At 44.2% G+C, this 16,391-nt stretch overlaps 7 protein-coding genes across 8 annotated transcripts; 4 read left to right on the top strand and 3 right to left on the bottom strand.

Moving 5' to 3' along the window:
• The first annotated feature begins 111 nt into the window (after positions 1-111).
• Positions 112-3,243, top strand: LOC108650481 (uncharacterized). The gene is made up of 2 exons (XM_030385152.2): positions 112-2,644; positions 2,703-3,243. The coding sequence occupies exon 1, from the start codon at positions 241-243 to the stop codon at positions 2,626-2,628; it is 2,388 nt and encodes a 795-aa protein (XP_030241012.1). The 5' UTR covers positions 112-240; the 3' UTR covers positions 2,629-2,644; positions 2,703-3,243.
• Positions 3,244-3,694: 451 nt separating this feature from the next.
• Positions 3,695-6,734, top strand: LOC108650479 (uncharacterized). Its single transcript, XM_018099633.3, has one exon. It carries the CDS (start codon positions 3,907-3,909, stop codon positions 6,514-6,516), a length of 2,610 nt encoding a protein of 869 aa, XP_017955122.1. The 5' UTR covers positions 3,695-3,906; the 3' UTR covers positions 6,517-6,734.
• LOC108650474 (E3 ubiquitin-protein ligase SHPRH) lies at positions 6,613-11,138 on the bottom strand. The gene is made up of 9 exons (XM_018099625.2): positions 10,925-11,138; positions 8,993-10,868; positions 8,375-8,930; positions 8,129-8,315; positions 7,684-8,069; positions 7,507-7,622; positions 7,206-7,449; positions 6,981-7,141; positions 6,613-6,917 (listed from the first exon to the last, which is right to left on the bottom strand). Exons 1-9 carry the CDS (start codon positions 11,085-11,087, stop codon positions 6,752-6,754), a joined length of 3,855 nt encoding a protein of 1,284 aa, XP_017955114.1. The 5' UTR covers positions 11,088-11,138; the 3' UTR covers positions 6,613-6,751.
• Positions 11,139-11,419: 281 nt separating this feature from the next.
• BHD (folliculin) lies at positions 11,420-13,135 on the top strand. The gene is made up of 3 exons (XM_018099647.3): positions 11,420-12,706; positions 12,766-12,877; positions 12,938-13,135. The coding sequence occupies exons 1-3, from the start codon at positions 11,509-11,511 to the stop codon at positions 13,056-13,058; spliced, it is 1,431 nt and encodes a 476-aa protein (XP_017955136.1). The 5' UTR covers positions 11,420-11,508; the 3' UTR covers positions 13,059-13,135.
• RpL18 (ribosomal protein L18) lies at positions 13,092-14,122 on the bottom strand. Of its 2 annotated transcripts, XM_018099689.3 has the most exons (3): positions 13,986-14,122; positions 13,757-13,843; positions 13,092-13,695 (listed from the first exon to the last, which is right to left on the bottom strand). In XM_018099689.3, exons 1-3 carry the CDS (start codon positions 13,986-13,988, stop codon positions 13,219-13,221), a joined length of 567 nt encoding a protein of 188 aa, XP_017955178.1. In that variant the 5' UTR covers positions 13,989-14,122; the 3' UTR covers positions 13,092-13,218. The 2 variants fall into 2 exon arrangements, with proteins under 2 accessions (XP_017955178.1, XP_089116476.1); XM_089260350.1 differs by lacking the exon at positions 13,986-14,122.
• A 91-nt stretch (positions 14,123-14,213) lies between these two features.
• mRpL50 (mitochondrial ribosomal protein L50) lies at positions 14,214-15,061 on the top strand. The gene is made up of 3 exons (XM_018099688.3): positions 14,214-14,363; positions 14,418-14,509; positions 14,564-15,061. Exons 1-3 carry the CDS (start codon positions 14,316-14,318, stop codon positions 15,003-15,005), a joined length of 582 nt encoding a protein of 193 aa, XP_017955177.1. The 5' UTR covers positions 14,214-14,315; the 3' UTR covers positions 15,006-15,061.
• Positions 14,972-16,349, bottom strand: Neos (nuclear receptor coactivator protein neosin). Its single transcript, XM_018099668.3, has 2 exons — positions 15,808-16,349; positions 14,972-15,734 (listed from the first exon to the last, which is right to left on the bottom strand). Exons 1-2 carry the CDS (start codon positions 16,248-16,250, stop codon positions 15,056-15,058), a joined length of 1,122 nt encoding a protein of 373 aa, XP_017955157.1. The 5' UTR covers positions 16,251-16,349; the 3' UTR covers positions 14,972-15,055.
• Positions 16,350-16,391: the final 42 nt, after the last annotated feature.

The raw sequence follows: 16,391 nt of genomic DNA on the forward strand, positions 1-16,391 counted from the left end.
TTTAATTTAGGGAATGATTTAAATAAAATTCAAAAATAATATGTTAACAAACTAAAACTATCGATAGCATTTTGTAATCGAACCAGGGACGATTAATATTAGTGTGTACTCATGTGAGTAACCGATAAAAAAATGCTCGTTCCTTTTATGGACGCGTATACATAGTTTTTCTCATCTGACAGTGCTTGCAATTTTTATAAAATTTACAATCTATTCTGACGAAATAACAAAATAAGCAAAATGAATGAGGGGAGTGAATACTCCATACACTCAATATGTCGCATTTGCTTGAACCATTTGCGAAACGATCCAGCTTACGACCTGTTTCTTGTCCCTGGTCTGGCCAAGAAACTTTGTGTGTGCACTTCACTCTCAGTTGAACAGCACGATGGCTTCCCGAAAAACCTTTGCTCCATTTGCTATACCCGGCTGAACGACTTGCACGAATTTCAGAAGCAATGCGTGGACTCTGCCCAAAAGTTTCAAGAAATGGTCGCCAACAATTATTTCACACCTGTTATTGCTGATATTAATCAAATTGACAATGTGGACATTCTTCAAGTACCGCCCCCGGATGGAGAAATGGACGAAGATCGCATCAACTTCGACCCGCTTCTAAATACTAAAATAGAAATCATTGAAAACGAGGAGGATGTCTTCAAAATGCTAGAAGATGTTGATAAGGATGTGGAGGAAGTGGAAAAGGCGAAGGAGTCCTCCAGCGAGAGTGAGACCGAAAATGATGATGATGATGTTGACTTTGAAGCAAATAGTAGCGAATCTGACGACGCTATGCCCTTGTCTCGTCTACGAAGCAGTACCAGAGCAACCAAATCGAAGGCAAAGAAAAAAGCTGATGATGATGATGATTCTTCTAGCTCTGAGTCTGACAATGACGACGATGACGACGATGATGATGACGATAAGCCTAAAACAAAACCAAAACGCAAACGCATTCCGGCCGCTGAGCGACACCTTCACCGTCTCATCGATTGTCACATCTGTCATCAGAAATTCAAGAAGGCAATACGTTATGAGGAGCATATGAAGCATCACAACGATCTATTGCCATTCCAGTGTACTGTGGAGACCTGCAAGAAGGGCTTCACTACAGCTGGTGGTCTGCGACTTCATATGGATCACGCCCATTCGGAGTTCTCTGAGGTGCATGCGTGCACATTTGAGGGATGCGACAAGACATTCCCCCGATCCGTATTGCTCACGTTCCATATGAAGAAGGTGCATAAAGTGGCCAAGGCTGAAACCCGCAATCATCCATGCACAGAGTGCGAAAAGGTTTTCCGCTGTCCAACAGCGCTTAAGAAGCATATGTACAAGCACACAGGCGAGGAGTTGCCGTTTGCATGTGAAATCTGTGGCAAACGCTTCCACATACACAGTGTGCTCAGGGATCATCTCTTGCGCCACGCCGGCGTGAAGAATCACGTTTGTCCCTACTGCGGCGTGGGTAAGACAACTCGTCAGGAGTGGAATAAGCACATATTGACACACACTAGAGAGAAGCAGTTCCAGTGTCGCCAGTGCGATCATTCATCTCATAATAAACAGGCTCTGTCCAACCACGTCAAGGTGGTTCACATGAAGATCAAGAACTTTGCCTGCCAATATTGCGGCAAGACATTTGGCAAATCTCACGCTTGCAAGATCCACGAGAGACTCCACACTGGCGAGAATTGCTGCGAATGCAAGATCTGTGGTAAGATCTTCCTGTTCGAGAAGCGATTGACAAAGCATTTGCAGATTCACGAAAAGCGTGAGATACCACCACCAACAGCTGCTGGCAATCCGCCAGTCGAAGGAGATGCTCAAAACACCCCGACTATGAACCAGGAAATGGCAGAGCCTGTGGACATCAAGCCCGTGCCAATAGTTCCGCCTAAACCTAAAAACTCACATCGAGTTGAGCGTGTGGACATATCTCAGCTGGCGGGTACCTCTGTCAACCCCATACCTTCGGTTTCTGTGCCATCCTGGTCGCCGCAGGTCAACTTTACCAAGAAGGAGGGACAGCACATTTGTCCAGGCTGTGGACGGGGCTTCAACCACATTGGCAATATGAAACTTCACTACAAGATCATTCACGAAAAGGTGAAGGATTTCGCCTGCCGCTACTGCCCCAAGCGTTTCGCCAAAGCGCAATACTTGCGCAATCACGAATATATACACACGGGCGAGAAGCCGTTCGAGTGCAAGATATGCGGCAAACATTTCCGTCAGGAGCAGGTGTTGAAGACGCACTTGAAGGTGCACGACAAGCCACCGAAGCCGCCAAAGGCCAAGAAACCACCCAAGCCGTCTGTTAGCAAAGCAAAGGGATTGAAGGTCGAGCTCAACAAAAGGCAACCAAAGATTTTCGAAGAGTTTCAGGATCCCGCTGCAGAACGTGCGGCCGCAACTGCTGCTTTGCTCGCCCAACAAATGGAAGAGAATGAGGCAAAGCGAAAGGCCGAGGAGGAACAACGTAAGATTCAAGAGGCCGCCTGTGAGCAACTGAACAGACTTCAGAAACAGGTGCAAAGCGAGAAGGGCTCCTACGATAGCTACTATGGACAGAAGGCAGAGGCTGAGGGTACTAGCTTGGATGCCCTGAAATTAGATCATGTGTAAATCACGGCGGTAATAAGTAAGTTTTTGAGTGTAAGTGTGAGCAATATTTGATATTTAGTTATAAAATCTTCCAGCTGTCCCAGTCCCAAGTCCAAGTCCACTTAAGAACCTTTATGCTATGCGAATCCCTCGAATGGTTACATATGCAAATGTATAACTTTATCCTTATCTTAATCATTTCAATTATGTATTCAATAATGCATTGTTAGGTACGTGTGGTATTGCACGCTTACTTTATAGATACAAATTATGGCTTAGCATTAAACTCACTAAATATTTTGAAATTTAGTAGCTTAGCGGAGCAATGCGATTTAATCAAGATTTTGAGAAAAATGGAATTTCGGACAGAGCCGCGCAACACCTAAAAGCCGGTTTGAAGCATTAAGATATAATCGGAAGACAGCGCATTGGGTACGTTACTAAGAGCTAAGATAAATGAACGTATGAACAGTCTACCATCCCGATCCTTAACCGTGCTGTATCAGATTCAAGAATATGCATAAGATAACAAAAAATCAAATAATACTTTAACGTCTTTCAAGATATCCAAGCACCATGAAAATGACATGATTATTATGATTATTTTTAAGGAAATATACATAAACGCGTATATAATTATAAATATGTTTTATTTTCGGGCATTGTAACAGTATTGGAATGGGGAATCGAGGCGCTATTTACACAATTATATATGTATGTATGCATGCAAATATGTATGTATACATATATGTATATATGTAGAGTTGTGTGCTAGGGCTGAAAAAGTATCGATGTACTTCTATAAGTAACCGATTATTTTAATTTGGGTACTCGATATTGTTTTATTTATTTATATTAATTTAATTAAATATTTATATGTAATTATTGTTATTGATCATTAGTCGGCGTACTTTATCTTAAACCTCTAAGTGTTTGCATATAGGATCGACTTATATTCCATATCGCTTTGGCTTGTTTGTTATCAATGTGTTAGAGACAAAGAATTTGGACTATTTAGCAGATATTTACTTGGAGATTATTTCTTATTTGCCGCTTTTTCCCAGTACTATGTCTTCTAAAAAAAAAACGACAACAGAAAAAATTAATCTAAACTGTTTAATGTTAAAGGCCCTATAAATGTGTTGAAAATATAAAAATAAACGACTAAATATATGTGCGCGCTGTTAATAACAGTTGAACAACATGTTAAGTTAACAGACAACAGCAACAACATCCAAAAATTCTTTTTCTGACGCGTTTTTTTTTTCTCGCCAGTCTTTAATTTACATTACATCGAAGATGAATGAGCGGAGTGAATACTCCATACAAACAATATGCCGCATCTGCTTGAATCATTTGCGAAACGATGCCGCTTACGATTTGTTTTTGGTCCCTGGTCTGGCCAAGAAACTCTGTGTGTGCACATCTCTCTCAGTGGAACAGAACGACGGTTTCCCGATGAATCTGTGCACCAGTTGCTACAGCCGGCTTAACGACTTGCACGACTTTCAGAAGCTATGCGTTGACTCCGTTCAAAGGTTTCAAGAAATGATCGCTAATAATTTGTTCGCACCAGCAGCGGCACAAGCTAACCAAATCGACAACTTTGACGTGCTGAATGTTGCAACACAGGAAGGAGAATTGGTTGGCGAGGAGGAGGATCGCATTAACTATGATCCTTTGCTGAACCACAAGATGGAGATCATAGAGAATGAAGAGGACGTCTTTAAAATGCTTGAGCACGTTGACAAGGAGGCAGAGGAGGTTGAGAAAGAAGTCAAACAAGATGTCGAAGATCAGCCTGGTGTCCTCCAAATGTTTGGCGATGAGTCCTCAATGGAAAGCAGCAACGAGAACGACAACGATAACGATAATGACATAGACTTTGAGCCAAATAGCACAGATGGTGACGACGACATGCCCCTGGCCCAACGACTACGCGGTAATTCTAGGAACATGAGCAAATCTGGTGCAAAAAGATCTTCCGACAGTGTGCAACTGGAAGACGATTATAGTTCAGAATCAGAGGGGACTGGGTCCAAAACAAGAATAAAGCGCAAGCGAATACCAGCAGCTGAGCGACATTTGCATCGCATCATCGACTGCCATATCTGTCATCAGAAGTTCAAGAAGGCAATTCGCTATGAGGAGCATATGAAGCATCACAATGATCTGTTGCCGTTCCAGTGCAAAGTTGAGTCCTGCAGGAAGGGCTTCACGACGGCCGGTGGTCTGCGGCTGCACGTGGATCATGCGCATACAGAACTGTCCGAGGTGCATGCCTGCAGCGTCGAGGGATGCGGCAAAACATTCCCTCGCATTCGCCTGCTTACCTTCCACATGAAGAAGGTGCACAACATCTCAAAGGCAGCAGCGCCACCCAGAGACTATCCCTGCACGGAGTGTGAAAAGGTATTCCGCTGTCCCATGGCCCTGAAAAAACATATGTATAAGCACGACGGCAAGGAGTTGCCGTTCCCTTGTAATATATGCGGCAAACGGTTTGTGATCAACAGCGCGCTCAAAGATCATCTGATGCGACATGCTGGCATCAAGAACTACGTATGTCCCTACTGTGGCGTGGGTAAGACCACACGGCAGGAATGGAACACCCACATCTTGACGCATACCCAGGAGAAGAAGTTCAAGTGCCATATATGCGAGCATGCGTCGCATAACAAGCAGAGTCTGGCCAACCACATCAAAATTGTGCACGAAAAGATTAAGAACTATGCCTGCCAGTATTGTGGCAAGACGTTCGGAAAGTCACATGCCTGTAAAATCCACGAGATGACGCACACGGGCGAGAAACGGTGCGAGTGCAAGGTGTGTGGTAAGAAATTCCTTTATCCAAAGAGCCTCACCAAGCACTTAAAGACGCACGAGAAGCGTGTGTTACGCGCCATCGAAACGTATCGCCAGCGGCAGGTGGAGCTTGGCGAAGTGCCCACGAATAGCAGCGAGCCAACGGATGTTGCGGCTGTCGTGCCAGCCGTCGAGACTGCCACGCCTACGGATGGAGTTGATGTGATAATTTCCCAAAACGCGGCCGATGAACTACTTAAAGTGTGCGCCGAATCGGTGGCCACGATACCCAGAGATCCGAGGCGAGTGCAGCGTGTGGATATCGCGCAGCTGGCTGGCACGGCCGTCAATCCAATACCGTCTGTGGCAGTGCCCTCCTGGTCGCCGCAAGTCAACTTCACCAAGAAGGAAGGCAAGCACATTTGCCCTGGTTGCGGCCAGGGCTTCAACAACATTGGAAATATGAAGCGGCACTACAAGATCATACACGAGAAGGTTAAGGATTTCGCCTGTCGTTTCTGTCCCAAACGCTTCGCGAAGGCGCAGACGTTGCGGCATCACGAGTGGATACACACGGGCGAGAAGCCGTTCGAGTGCAAGACATGTGGCACACATTTCCGGCAGGAGACGGCACTGAAACGCCATCAAAGGACGCACGAAAACCGCCCACCCGTCATATCATCCAAGTTCTATGCCGCACGCGAGGAGCTGGAAGAGCAGGAGCGCACCAAGCGCGAGGCCAGACGTAAGGCCGAGGCGAAACGTAAAGAAATCGCTGAGGCTGCTAAAGAGCAACTATCGTCGCTACACAAAATTGAGGCCACCGACAAGAATCTGCACTCGTACGACGAATACCAGGAGGCTGCCGCAGAGCGAGCAGCGGCTTCGGCTGAATTACAGGCTCAACAGTTTGAGGAGAACGAGCAGAAGCGACGAGCGGACATGGAGCGGCTCAAAATACAAGAAGCCGCCTACGAGCAGCTGCAGAAGCTACAGAAACAGCAGGAAATCGAAAAGGCGCAGAGCTCCTACGATGGCTACTATGCGCAAAAGGCCAGCGCCGATGGCACCAGCCTGGAAGATCTAAAGATAGACCACGTGTGAAAGTAATCTATTTGATAAGATTTTGAAAATGTTATCAAATTAAAGGGTGTGAGACAAAACATGCAGAATTGCAAATATATGATATGTTAAGCTGAATCGTTTTTAAAAAGCAATACTTTGTAATCCTTATAAGTAGAGATAGGTCTACACTTAAGCTGATTTATACCATACAAGTTTACAGTAAATATATATTTATATATATTAATTATATATACATATGTATATCATTTCATGTTTACTCATTTTCCTTAAGTGTAAATAGATTCGTTAGGCTATCCAACGTCATGTTGTCAAGGTCCCAGTGTGTTGATAATGTGGATTTATCGTCAGCCGATTTAATGAGCTTCATGATATTTTCCTCGATCGTGCCATTTACAATGAAACGGTGTACCGTGGTGGGCCTATTCCCATAAAGAGACAAATTAGAACTCTATTTCTAATAATATATATTAAACCTCACGTACTTCGTCTGACCGAAACGATGAACACGTCCAATAGCCTGCAGTTCTTCACCTGGCGTCAGAATTGGTTCTACGAGGAACACATGAGTAGCCTCAATCAGATTGAGGCCCTTGGATCCTCTAGCTAAGGGCATTAACAAACAAGTCACATTGCGGTCAGCATCCTGCCGAGAAAGAGTATTATAAATTAGGTCGATAATTTCATTTGGTTATGCACAGAATACAAACCTTAAATTCATCAATATCGCGATTTGTAAATTTGCTGCGGTACTCAATAGAATTTTGACTTAGAGCGCTGGCAATGTGATTCAATATGGATATCCACTGTGAGAAGATCAGAATTTTTTCTTGAGCCTTGTCAGAGCATTCGGATTTGATCTTTAGCACTTGGTCAACAATATACGCAATCTTTGTGGAGAAGTCTCCGACGACCTCGGAACTGTTGACACCCTTGCGTATGGAATAGTAGAGCCTGATGGGATATTTTGTTTAATAACATGAAAAATCATTCTAAGCCTCAGCAACTTACTGTGGCGAATCTTGTCTGCACAATGGACATTTCTTAACGCTATCACGACCCATTTGCTTCTTCATGCTGTCCAGGCAATGTTGGCAGAGAAAATGACCGCAGGATAACATAACATACTAGAGAGAAAATGGAATTAGAACTGAGTCTAAATATTAAAATATATATATCAAGCATTACGCGTTTATCATCCTGGGTTTGACAGATGGGACAAGGCTTATCGCCCGCATCTTCCTTTAAATGTTTTAAGTACTTCAGACGTCCGGACAGGCGCGTAAAGTTCAACTGTGACTCTTGAATGTTGTTCAAGTTGAATTCCGTCTGCTCGTTCAACTGGTAGGGCAGTATGCGAAAGCTGGATTGCTCCTCCGGATCATTGGTGAGTAAAATGCGCATTTTACACATGTCCAGCTCATCGAATGCTTTGATCACGTACTCCATTTCGATCCAGTACTTAATCTGCAATTTCACCAGACTCTGCATGGCATCCAGCAGCTCCAATTTAGTTTTACATTCGGCTTTGAATTCACTAAAATCGTTTCTGGTGCGCAAAAAGGCGAAGACAACTGAAAATGTATAAGTATTAGATCGTTGGCAATTGAACTTTAATAATGCCATTTAATACCTTTTATAATGATTATTTCGATGCTGGGATTCTCAGTGCCGTCCGTCACAGTGCCCTCCTTGCCCAACTCTTTGGCAAAGAGCAGACACTCAAACTGATTGACAATATCACGGATCTTACATAAGCGACAGAGCTGTTGTTTCTTTGGCTTTTCTGCTCTTACAGGTTTCTCAGTGACTTTTTCGTCCTGTCAAGACAGAGTTCAGAGTTATTAAAAATATAATATAATATTTCAGATACACTCACCAAGATTTCAGCCAAGTGACAGTCGGAGACATCTCTAATGAAGTTACGAGTTTCCTGATTTAAGGCAACTCCCTGTTCCACTGCTCCACACGCCTGCACCAAAATTTTCTTCAGACCCTCAAATTCGGCCCCAAGTTTTTTATGCAGTTTCATCAGTTTGTTGTGCCAGTTGTGTATTATATAGAGCACGCCCGTCATTGAGTTCACATCCTGCAACTTATCCTTGGAACAGTTTTGCCTGAAGAACTCATCCGCCATCTTATTCCAAAGCGCATTATGCAGCGATCCACTCGTATTGATCAATGTGGCGAATAGCTCTAAAGTATTTGTTTTATATAGCTGCTCCAGCTCATCCAGCTCTGCCAACTTCGACTCATAGGAATCTTGTGCTGCCCGCAGCACGGTGGACTTTTCCTCCAAATATTTATACTCTAGTGCGTTTAACTTCAAGCGATATTCAGAGAGTTCCTGCTCCGCCAATCGATCCGCCTCTGGTGCCAACTGAGAAGCCTCCAGCAGATTGTGCAATGCATGTATTTGGAGCAAGCTGTCCACACTGTAAGGTAAAGATAAGATTGTGAGTTACTTTATTTAGTCAAAGAGTTTTCTGCCTCTTACGATATGTTCTCCTCATTGTAGTCCTTAGCCAGCTTTAGCACCAGTTTATAGTTATGGATCGCCTCGCCGTAATGTTTTCGTATGAAATGAATGGCTGCGATGCCATTGTAGGATGAGGCCCAAGTGCGCAGCTCGCGCTTGCATTGCATTTCGTTGTTCGACTTGAGATGCACAAGGAGATCCTGTGGATTCAAATAGTTGGTCGTGGTCACATTTTTGTTGAGCACAACTGGAATGGAGCAAGTTTTTCGAATGCGCAGAAAAGGATGTAATATGATCCTTAGCAGCTTCGGCGATATGGAAGCCAGGCAGGAACTATGGTTATTCGGGTTCTGTTTCGTGTGCTTAGCCACAGCTGCCAGGAAGAGTTCTGCGCATTTTGCATGCTCCTCGCGGTAATACAGAGACTCCACGTTGCTCAACTCAAGCCGATGCACGAGCTCTGTTTGCGGTGGTATGCCCAGCTCGTGCTCCACTTTCGATTTGCAAGTGCGCCACATGCTTTGCTGCAAGAGCTCCAGCAGCGGCTCGGCCTTGTGGTTCAGCAGAAAGGAGTTTGAGACCGTCTGCCAGGCATCGCTGGGCTGACAAGCCTCCTTGAACCCAATGAATTTCAGAAGCGGCGCCAGATCATCGATGGAACGTTGTATTGGAGTGCCAGTGACCGCCCAGCGATTCACTGCCGGTAGCTCACGTACCATTTCCGCCACATTAGATGTGCTGCTCTCGACCATTTGGGCCTCGTCTAGGCAGACGCGCCACCAGTGCACCATCAGTAACGGGGAACTGGGCCGCATGTAACGCTGCTCGAAGCGCATCGTGCGATTCGTTGCGTTGCGCGGCGTATGATGAATCTCGTGCGTTAGAATGGAATAATCGGTCAACACGATATCATATTGGGCCAATTGCATTGGGCTGACCCATAGCCCAGAGTGCAAACCAGGATAGAGCAGCACTTTCAGTGAGGAGCTTATATGTTTGCTGATTTCATTGAACCACTGCGTCTTGATAGCGTTTGGGGACACAATGATTGTAGCTCCTGATTCTACCAGCTCGTCACAGTTTGCTGCGGATTCTGTCCAGCAATTGGGACACATATAAACATCGCTCTCATCTAGTATGCACGCCTGATGCTGCCACAGTTGACAGCGGCTGCACTGCACCTTCGTTTTAATGGCCTGAGAGTAAGGGCAAATGCAATGGGTTTTCTGTTCCGTGCGCCTCATCTTGAGCGGCAAACTATCTTCCAGATTTTCCAGCAAGTTGCGCCAGTAGCTGTTGTTGATATTTGCTCTGGGATGCAGCAGCAGAGTAGCCAGCAGTTCAACTGTCTTGCCCAGACCCATCTCATCGGCCAGAATGCCACCCGGTGGCAATATGATCATGGGCATTGCATCTTGATGCGCATAGAATTGGAGGCAGTATTTGTGCTTGAATACTTCATGGTGGTTGTCCGCGGTCTGCAGTGTAATATAACTGGCTGGAAATTGATTTGTCTCTCGTTCACGTGTCAGCATCCAACTGACGGTGCGCTCCTGATACTTTCTCAGTTGAGATTTGAAACAGCTCGGCAAGCACAGAGGCAATGGCTCCTCAGTTTTTTGCTCCTGATGCTTACAGTATAAGGCATTGTAAAGCTGCGTCGTTACATAGCTCTTCAGTTCACGTTGGCTCTGATGTTCCCTCTCTACCTCAAACTCCAGAGTGGGAGTGTAATTTCTGAAAATAATTGGCAAAATCTCAGCAGCTAGCTCCATGTCGAGTTTATTTGCCGGAAATTCAGAGGCCGATTCCCTCTGAAGAATCGCAAGTGTTCGACAGCCATTTTGAGCTTGTATTACTCTAAAACATAGTTTTTTGGTGCGCACTTTTTCATCTATTAAATTTAAAGAATTGTTACAAGGTGTATCGAAATAATCGAAATGTACTTACAGCTTGTTATTAATGCGATAAGTTCATTCTCATAATCAGCTAGGAATGATTTTATATGCCATTGTCTTTTGCCATAATGAAACAGCAAACTCGAATCAATACTATCAGTGCTGTCAAAATATTCATCAGCTAATTCACACAGTAAAACGGGCGGTTCGTCCATTTAAATGAATTAGTTTATTCCGCTTCGACTGCTAATAGCCGCGTTCAATTGCTTACAATTAATCGAAAGACCGATATTTTGATCATTTTTGCACCCGAAAACCGATAACAAAGTGCCATTAGGGCTGTTCCATCCCGTTAATTAACGTTAATACGAGACGAAATTCGAATCTTGATTTATGCATAAATATTTATTGAAAATGAATTATATATCAGAAATATTACTAATACCATAGAGATATATCATATATGTTTAGGCACTGATTGAATCAAGTTAATATTCCAAAATGAATCATTTTTAGGTGCTTCTATTTTTCGCATGCGGTCACATTGACAGTAATAAAAATAAATAACAAGCGCGTGCCTGTAAAAAATTGTATTTATTTTTATAAACGAATACTGTTTTTGCATACAACACGTAGATGAACGCTGTAATTGCGCTATGCCATTTTTGCGAAGTGGATGGTCCTTGTGCTATCTTTTGCACGCAAACATTGCGTGACACCAAAATCGAAGACCTTCTGAATGTAGAGCAGCCACAGCAACAGCAGCAGCAGGGACAAAAGGCTTGTTCCGCTTGCAATTATACGCTGGGCCGCAACAATGCCATCTACAGCAAGGATACAGAAAGTGGCGCAACATTCGTGAGCACCAAAGTGGCCGTCCTGCCCGAGGTGGCCAACCTGGTCAAGCAAGCCGCCGTGCGCAGTCTCTGCTGCGAGATAAACCCCAACAGGGATGGCGATGGCGGTTTCGTATTTTTTGGCGACTCTTCTCGAGGTCATATCCTCAGTCATACATTTCGAGTCAGCGATTTGCAGTCTCGTGGCTACTATCAGCTTTTCTCGATTATAGTGCTAATGAAGGACAAGTATTTTCTGCTAAACACCAAGCCCTTTCTAGCGGAGCATTTGAAAAAGGTGTCCACGGAATTGCAGGCCGCAGCACAGCGCACCAAGGCAGCAGAGGAGCTGACCTACTCGGAAAGACAGCGTCGTTTGTCGGGCGCACAGTTTCTAATGCCGACACCACGCTCTCTGATTGAGTTGACGGGCGAGGAGCATTTGTTTGCCCAACTGCACTCACACTTTGCGTGGATACTGTTGGCTGGATCCCGATTCCTCACCGAGCACGTCACCTTCGGCAATCTGCCTTGGTTGCCACCGCAAAGTAGTGGCCGACCGCCTGCTCAACGACTTACCTACAACAGTTCCACTCTGCCAATGATACAAATGTATGAGGAGAGCATCGACAATCCTGAACAGGACGAATTCTTTTCGCTGCGACATATCAAGATGGTAGTAGGCAAGGAGGATTTTCCAATTGTTTGTTACTGTGCTCTCACGGGTGTTAAGATTATTGTTCGTGGTGCACCGGATCGCACTTTTCAATTCATGGTGTGCCTGAAAAAACTGCTACCGGAACGAATGCACAATCTTATGCGCATTGATGCACAGCATCAGCACTCGATTAGCTCAGAGTATAAGATTATATCGGTGTCTAATGAGATCGCTGTGCCGATAGCAAGCACTTGCGTGCTCCGCATTGATTTCCTGGACAAGCATATAAATGGCAACGATATCGTCTCCGTCAAGTGGCCCGGCGAGCTACCGCGCAAGTGTAAGCAGAAATATCTTAGATAATTACTGCATTTTATAACAGCTCCTTCGCTATTGCAGATCCAGATCTCATGGTCAAGCTACTAAAGGCCGTCCATGCCGTCGAAGAGAAGACTTTCACCGAGCTGGTGCTCAACAAGCAGACGAAAGTGCTAATCGAGGAGTGGAAGAAGTGGGTGAAAGCAACATCCAAATGGATCCACATTGTTTCATATCTCTCTTATCCTTACAGCAAGGTCATTTGCTTGAATCATGCCAAGTCCGGGAGCGTGCAGGCCAAGCTGAAGAAAGTGCTCGGTGTGCAGCCGCAGGACCAGCCGATTATTAATTATTGGAGCACACACTTGCACTAGACTGTGACTAGCTTTAGATTTGTAATTTATAAATTGTTTTTTCACTTTTTGGAATAAAAGTTCTTTATTGCCACATAGAGCGCAACGTTATTTTCCTCGATTGACAAATCAATATCTTAACCAAAAAGCGACGTCCACCGTTTCCACTGGCCACCTTTGTTTACTTCTTGTAGCCGCAGCTTGAGCGACGACCACGAGCACGCTCGAACTTGCGTCCCTTAGACCGGACATAGGGGCGGGTGTGCGAGTGGGGCACACCAGGAGCCTTGCCGAAGTGCTTGCAGGCAGTGCGAGCAGTGCGCTTGCCCTGGAGCAGGAGCGTGTTCTTACCGGTGGGTGCACGCAGAGCCAACTGATCGAAGGTCAGAATCTCACCGCCAGCCTTCAGGATGCGCTCGCGAGCCGTCTGAGTTACATGGAGGGCGCACAGCGACAACTTAGGCACCACCAACAGGCGGGCATCATCGGTCACGGTGCCAACAACCACAACAGTGGACTCAGGCTGGTTAGCGGCCTTGAAGAAGCGAGCAATGCGCTGCAGGGACATTGGTGGCCTGTTAGTTTTGCTCATAAACAAACGCTTCAGGATGATGCGGTTGAACTTCTTGTTTGTACGACGTTGCAGGAAACGGTACAGCTGTAAAACAAAACTTGCGTTAGCAACACTCTTGCTTTTAATATCATATTTAAATATTTACCTTGACGAGCAAACGCAGGTAGACATCCTGAGATTTGGGTTCGGTTCTGCGAACCTTACGATCGTACTTGTGGTTGATATCAATACCCTGTAAGAATATTGAAATATTATTACCAACTGTTCAATTAGTCTGCAATAGGTCATGTTTTTCAAACAACAATCAATATTTTTCACAAACATTCAAGATGTTTACAAATTATTATTTCAGCTTATAAATTCTTGCGTCGTACCATTTCGGCGACCGGAAAAAGAAAGAGACGAGCAATGACAGTTGGCGATGGCTAAAATATCGGTATATCGAATATATCCATAATACTTACTCGATATAAAGAAAATTTTAATTAATTCTAAATGCGATATATCTTCTTTAAAGCAAATAATTGTCATTCAGACGAACAATATTTCTGTAGATGGAATTTTAACGTTATAGGTGTCTTATTAATTTTAATATTAATATTTATCGATTACGTAAAATAGTTTTTGACAAATACTTAGGGCTGCACAAAGAGTTTGATTAGTAGTGGCAGCGCTGTAGCATACCTCCTTGCAGCACTAAAGAAATGGCAGCGGTAAATTTACGTAAAGGCTTTTTACTTCTGCCTCAAAATGTGAGTAAATTTGAAGAATTGGTAAGCACTTCTGAATTAAATACCCACCCATAGGTTGTGTCCAACCTGCAGAGAAGCTATGCTTCATCGAAACAAACGAAGGCCAAAACATTAGAATCTGTTGGTAAATCTATTGCTTCGAAGGGGTAAATATTGTTCTCTAGTGATGATTGGGTGTTAAATAATCCGATTGCTTGCAGTTTCCTACGTCCAAACAAACCATACGCACCTGCTTCAGATGCAGCGAACCGTGTTCGTGCCGTGGCTGCCAATTTACAGATGGCCAAAGGCGGAGACCAGCGACAGTTGTCTAACTTAGAAGAAAAGTTTAAGTTTCTTACGGCTTGTTTCCAGGAACTGCAGCATGGTGTGCCCAATTCGCAAGTGCATGAGATGTCCACAGTGGCCGATGTTATTGCATTCTATGAGAGGGCGGTAGACACTACAGTGCCACTGGATGCACTGAAGCGCATAGACTTACCAGAGAATTTGCATATACAATATGAATATTTGCGTTTCCACCCAGATACAGACACAAAATTCAATGGAAAAACTGCCTTTCCAAAGAGTTCCACTTTGGTCACAGGACTCAAATATCGAAACAAATATGAGGGACATGAGGCCAAGCGGTCTTGGCCTTAGTTTAATATGTTAATCCTATTCGCTGATTATAGTTAATAAAGTGTTACTCTCTATAAGTATTGAGAGATTGTCTCCTTCAGATCTGAGTTGTAAAGAGTTTTCAACGCCGATATAACCCTTCGATCTTTTAGGAGTTCCATGAGACGGTTATCTGCCTTTGCCATTTCAAATGTGGGATACATGAACTCGTAGTTGATTTCTGTTACAGAGGGCTTATTCATAACATTGAGAATCCGCTTTTGCAGCTCGATTTCTGGATCGGGCTCCTGAAGCTTAGCCAAAGCATTTGCTTCACCCAACTCAAGCTTCAACTGTTCCTCTCGCTGTTTCTCTAAATACTTGATTACACATTCATACTGCAAACCTGTCAACTGTCGGTTGTTCGCAAGCATTTCGATCAAATGCTGCATTGTATCTGGATGTCTGTTATGGTTCATTTGGGAAGTGCTGAGCGCTTCACGTTGTTTCTTCGATCTAAAGTCTGTGGTCACGAGTGCGATGGCATCGTCTAATGGCATATTGCGATGCTCTGCTGGTATTCCATATAATATGTTGACTGTAATGCTATTCAGAGCTTCGTGCTGCGGGGTCACCAGAATAGCGTAGAGACAACCGCGTGCTGATATATTACTTAGTACTTGGTTTAGCATAACATCTTCATTGGGAAATAGAACATCTACCCGCATGCCAATCTTCCTCAACTGATCCTCAACGTATTCTGCGTATTTCCTGTAGTTGTGTAGGAATAACATGTCGATTAGCAGGTGAGGCAACAGCGCATTTTATGTACATATATACTCACGTATTCTCACGATTCACCACAATTATTTCACAATCGTTGATGGGCGCAGCGGTAGCAGCAGCAGCGACGGGCATAATAATCCCGCCCTGAACGGTCATTGGAACACCGCCTGGATTTTGTGTTATTGCATTGATTTTCTTGGCATTTGGATTGACTGGCTTTGGTTTGATGCTCGCATTTCGCACGGTTAGTGCCTTTGACTTGAATATGGATTTATTCAATGCAGAGGCACATTTGTTGGCAATTTCTTCGCTTTCGAACTGCACAAAACCAAAATTCTTTTGCACCAAAGATCCCAAAACCTTTCCATACGGATGGCAGATGCTCTCCAACTCTTCTCTCGTGCAAATAGGCAGATTTCCAATGAAAATGCGATTCTTCACCAAATTTGGATCTCGCGCAATATTGTATCCGACTGAGCTAGGATCTATGTGAGTAGCCATACTACGTTAATAACGCCTAAATTTACTTTTATTTAAATTGCCAATGCAGCTGCAAAAACTATTTGTTTTGAGATGATTATTACCGGGTATCGATGGGAATCTAAACAAAGTAAATAAAAAACTATCGATACAGCAATTAAT

Source organism: Drosophila navojoa, chromosome 4 (assembly GCF_054131105.1).
Source record: "Drosophila navojoa isolate 15081-1374.11 chromosome 4, UAZ_NAV_1.0, whole genome shotgun sequence".
NCBI classification, from domain to species: domain Eukaryota; kingdom Metazoa; phylum Arthropoda; class Insecta; order Diptera; family Drosophilidae; genus Drosophila; species Drosophila navojoa.

Excerpts from the sequence above, each read along its gene's own strand:
- LOC108650474 (XM_018099625.2), bottom strand. The coding sequence starts at position 11,087 with ATGGACGAACCGCCCGTTTTACTGTGTGAATTAGCTGATGAATATTTT. Across the intron at positions 7,450-7,506 it reads TGCAGACAAGATTCGCCACA|GCTCTACTATTCCATACGCA; the intron begins GTAAGTTGCTGA and ends ATATCCCATCAG. Across the intron at positions 7,142-7,205 it reads GCGATATTGATGAATTTAAG|GATGCTGACCGCAATGTGAC; the intron begins GTTTGTATTCTG and ends CTTTCTCGGCAG.
- Neos (XM_018099668.3), bottom strand. The coding sequence starts at position 16,250 with ATGGCTACTCACATAGATCCTAGCTCAGTCGGATACAATATTGCGCGA. Across the intron at positions 15,735-15,807 it reads GTGGTGAATCGTGAGAATAC|GAAATACGCAGAATACGTTG; the intron begins GTGAGTATATAT and ends ACACAACTACAG.
- mRpL50 (XM_018099688.3), top strand. The coding sequence starts at position 14,316 with ATGGCAGCGGTAAATTTACGTAAAGGCTTTTTACTTCTGCCTCAAAAT. Across the intron at positions 14,364-14,417 it reads TTTTACTTCTGCCTCAAAAT|GTTGTGTCCAACCTGCAGAG; the intron begins GTGAGTAAATTT and ends ACCCACCCATAG. Across the intron at positions 14,510-14,563 it reads AAATCTATTGCTTCGAAGGG|TTTCCTACGTCCAAACAAAC; the intron begins GTAAATATTGTT and ends GATTGCTTGCAG.
- LOC108650479 (XM_018099633.3), top strand. The coding sequence starts at position 3,907 with ATGAATGAGCGGAGTGAATACTCCATACAAACAATATGCCGCATCTGC.
- RpL18 (XM_018099689.3), bottom strand. Across the intron at positions 13,696-13,756 it reads ACCTGCGTTTGCTCGTCAAG|CTGTACCGTTTCCTGCAACG; the intron begins GTAAATATTTAA and ends TTTGTTTTACAG.
- BHD (XM_018099647.3), top strand. The coding sequence starts at position 11,509 with ATGAACGCTGTAATTGCGCTATGCCATTTTTGCGAAGTGGATGGTCCT. Across the intron at positions 12,707-12,765 it reads CGGCGAGCTACCGCGCAAGT|ATCCAGATCTCATGGTCAAG; the intron begins GTAAGCAGAAAT and ends TCGCTATTGCAG. Across the intron at positions 12,878-12,937 it reads CTAATCGAGGAGTGGAAGAA|CAAGGTCATTTGCTTGAATC; the intron begins GTGGGTGAAAGC and ends TTATCCTTACAG.
- LOC108650481 (XM_030385152.2), top strand. The coding sequence starts at position 241 with ATGAATGAGGGGAGTGAATACTCCATACACTCAATATGTCGCATTTGC.